General features: G+C 38.9%; 1 protein-coding gene across 1 annotated transcript; it reads right to left on the reverse strand.

Moving 5' to 3' along the window:
- Positions 1–832: 832 nt before the first annotated feature.
- cmlc1 (cardiac myosin light chain-1) lies at positions 833–1,706 on the reverse strand. Its single transcript, XM_005930129.2, has one exon. It carries the CDS (start codon positions 1,617–1,619, stop codon positions 1,011–1,013), a length of 609 nt encoding a protein of 202 aa, XP_005930191.1. The 5' UTR covers positions 1,620–1,706; the 3' UTR covers positions 833–1,010.
- Positions 1,707–3,254: the final 1,548 nt, after the last annotated feature.

The following is a 3,254-nucleotide window of genomic DNA, read 5'->3' on the forward strand; positions in this document are numbered from 1 at the left end:
AATCTAGGAAATAACTGCACCAATCTTCCAAAGCAGCCTTTGTATTAAACTAAAGTCAGAAATGGACACCTATTGGTCCCAGTCTTTGTTTGATTTATCTGCTCTTTTTAGGGTCTAGTCTCACTCCTAAAACATAGTGCCACTAGTTTTAATTTAACTTGATAAAACGTGCCCAGAGCTTAAACGCTTTGGTGGATAAACAGCTTGCTCCCGACAAGGCCAACGCAGGTTCACTTACACGCTTGGAAGGGGATCGGTAAGGGAGTTGGGTAGAATCTGTAACTCAATGCTAGAGACAACTAAATCCTACAAAGTGTTTTTTTTAAATAAAAATTTCAAGCTAAACATACTTATATATGATTCACTGAGAACGGCCATGCAGGTTTAATTCACTGATTTAAACGGAAGATTTATCAGCCACTGCAAAAGTGATGAGGAAGAAAGTTCCTGGTACTTGCAATTTTCAGAGGAAACTGGATTCGTCTCTCTCTCTCTGTGCACGTGTGTGTGTGTGTGTGTGTGTGTGTGTGTGTGTGTATATGTGTGTGTGCGCACCTTGGTTCACTGCAACTGAATCTTAACTACAATGACAAGCATACTCATTTTAAAACTTTTTGTCAGTAGAACAAAATATGTTTTATTTTGAGATGTAGATAAATCCTGTATATGTGTGTATGTTCACACAGTACTTTGGACTAATCACATTAACACAGTTGATATGAGAAGTTGAATGCACATTAAATCATCACTTGCATTGGCATTCTCAAGCTCCCATGGTTATCTCATCAAATTTAAAAGGATGGGTGTATTTAAATTACATTCATGAGGCAGATTGTGATCATATTTCCTTTATTCGTTGATTTTTCTTTATGTAAGTCCTCATTCTTTGACTGGGACTTCACTGAATTAACATGCAACATGTCACAGCGTTAATGACAAAATCACCTTTAACTGGTCAAATATAGAAAGAAATTCTGTAAAATTAAGTCTTTTTGATTAAATGTCCATTTTCAGCCAGAGAGAATGTGCTTTACAAAGGAGGCATAATTGATACATCCATTTGCATCCTCCTGTCCAGCCATCAATCTATCCACTTCATCTTCTGTCATCCTCTCTCCTAGTGTTGCCAGCACATGACGCAGCTCTGCTCCCATGATGGTACCGTTGCCTTCCTTGTCAAAAACCCTCAGCCCTTCAACAAAATCCTCAAAGTTTCCCTGATCTTTTGCGCGGGAGATATGCTGCAGCATGGGCAAGAAGGTCTCAAAATCCACCATTTTAGTACTCATGTCCTCTGGTCGTGGTTTACCAAGCACTTTCAGCACATCTGCATTAGTTGGGTTCTGGCCCAGAGCTCGCATGACATCCCCACACTGGGCATATGTGATCTTCATTTCTCCAGTTGGTGTGCGGTCAAACAAGGTGAAGGCTTCCTTGAACTCGTCAATCTGGTCAGCAGTGAACTCAAGAGTGACGCTTTTGGGGTCAAACTCAGGCTCCTTGGGTGGCTCAGGCTGTGGCTCTGGAGGTGGCGCTGGCTTAGCAGCTGGAGCTGCATCTTTCTTAGGCTCTGGCTTTTTGGGTTCAGGTTTCTTTGGTTCAATCTTCTTTGGTGGCATGTTGCAAGGCAATTCAGTGGCGAGCTGACGCTTGCTGAGAAATGAACAAGAGCCTGAGCAGATAGAAAGTGATCCCGGAACTCCTCTTTCAAGGCTTTTATATGTGCTTTGTCTAGGGGGCTAGACAACAATTTCAGCCACCACACTATAAAAGGAAGAAACCCAAAATAGATCCGCATAGCAAGTGATGTCAACATTAAGTATTGTTCTCAGCTGCTGTCATCTAACCAACAGGGCTATTTGCTGTCATTAGTGAGGGTCCAGTTGCATTAGCCCGAAAATGTTCTGTCTCTCTGATGGACAAAGGGATCAGAGCATAGCCAGTGATCAGCCCATGAGGGAGATAGACTAAAATAGCTTGCTATCTAAATGCTGAATGCCTGGGAATCACTTCTTTCTGGGAGGGTGGCTATTCTTTTCACTAGAACAATGGTGCAGCTAAGTCAAAAGTATTAATATTTGTCTCTAGGCTTTGCATGTATTCATTTTATAATAATTCATTCTCAGAATAACAGAAGGATTATCTATCAAACCTTATTTCAATGGCAGGTGTTTGGCAGTTTTTAATTTGACAGACAAGCAATAGCTTGTATTGCACGCTGCCATTTACAAACCTGCCAAGCCCTCATAGATCCTAAGGGAACTCTTAATTAATTTGTCATATACTAGTGATAATGCAAAGATGAGTCATAAGAGTTAAATATATTAAGCAATACTGCTGTAATCATGCTGATGAAAGTGGTTAGTCGTTTAACCAAAGTCGTTTGTTCCCTGCTAACATCAGCTGATTTTTTTTAAGTAAAACTAAAGAAAGTTTTCAAAAGGATTTGCCTCATAGGTTCTTATGCATATGGTGGGCATGGGGAAAAGAAAACTGTCTTTGCTTATAAAGGGGAACTGCTGCTATGTATTGCAGTTAAGGTATTTTCTTATTACATTTGGGTCTTTCTCATATAGCAAATAGTCTTTTCTTCCAGATATGTATATTTTTTTAATAAGTGAGTTTTAAAATAATAGCATATTTACTTCTTTTTATTTAACTGGCATGATCATGTGTGGAATAAATGTTTTCCTTTATATTCCCAATAGTAAACCTTATGAGGTTAAAAGGTGAAAACGGGCAATGCAATTCCATTACAAGTATGGTTTATAAATATGTAATATGTCATTTGGCTTTATGTAGATGACTGCTCCATAATTCTCTTCAGTGAATGATAAATTAACCAACAAAATATTCATTTCATTTATGGAAGAGAGGGTATATAGGATGTGCTGTTCTGTGACACAATTTTAATCATAGCAACTTTAATTTTATGCATGCCTCACAGTTTATCAACTCAGTTAAAGAAAGCTAAAGCCTGTCATGCGATAATCACATTTACCCTTCTTTGTCTCAATGCCAGTTCTCCTTGATCTGTCAATCTAGTGCTTAAAGTCCTTGGACAGTGTAGTTTAAGTGTGCCTGTGTATGTATGTGTATGTGTGTGTATGTGTGTGTGTAGTTGTCCTTAGCCTAAGATCATTATCTCTCTTCTCTTTTCATTTTAAGGTCACATAGCTAGTAAAACTGACAGCTAATTTGTCGTCTTTTGGTATGCGTACGTGCATGTGCACATTTGAGCAAGATGGAAACAT

Source organism: Haplochromis burtoni, unplaced genomic scaffold, assembly GCF_018398535.1.
Source record: "Haplochromis burtoni strain Fernald_Lab_line unplaced genomic scaffold, NCSU_Asbu1 Contig_72, whole genome shotgun sequence".
In the NCBI taxonomy this organism is placed as follows: domain Eukaryota; kingdom Metazoa; phylum Chordata; class Actinopteri; order Cichliformes; family Cichlidae; genus Haplochromis; species Haplochromis burtoni.

Coding starts and splice junctions, on each gene's coding strand:
- cmlc1 (XM_005930129.2), bottom strand. CDS start 1,619: ATGCCACCAAAGAAGATTGAACCAAAGAAACCTGAACCCAAAAAGCCA.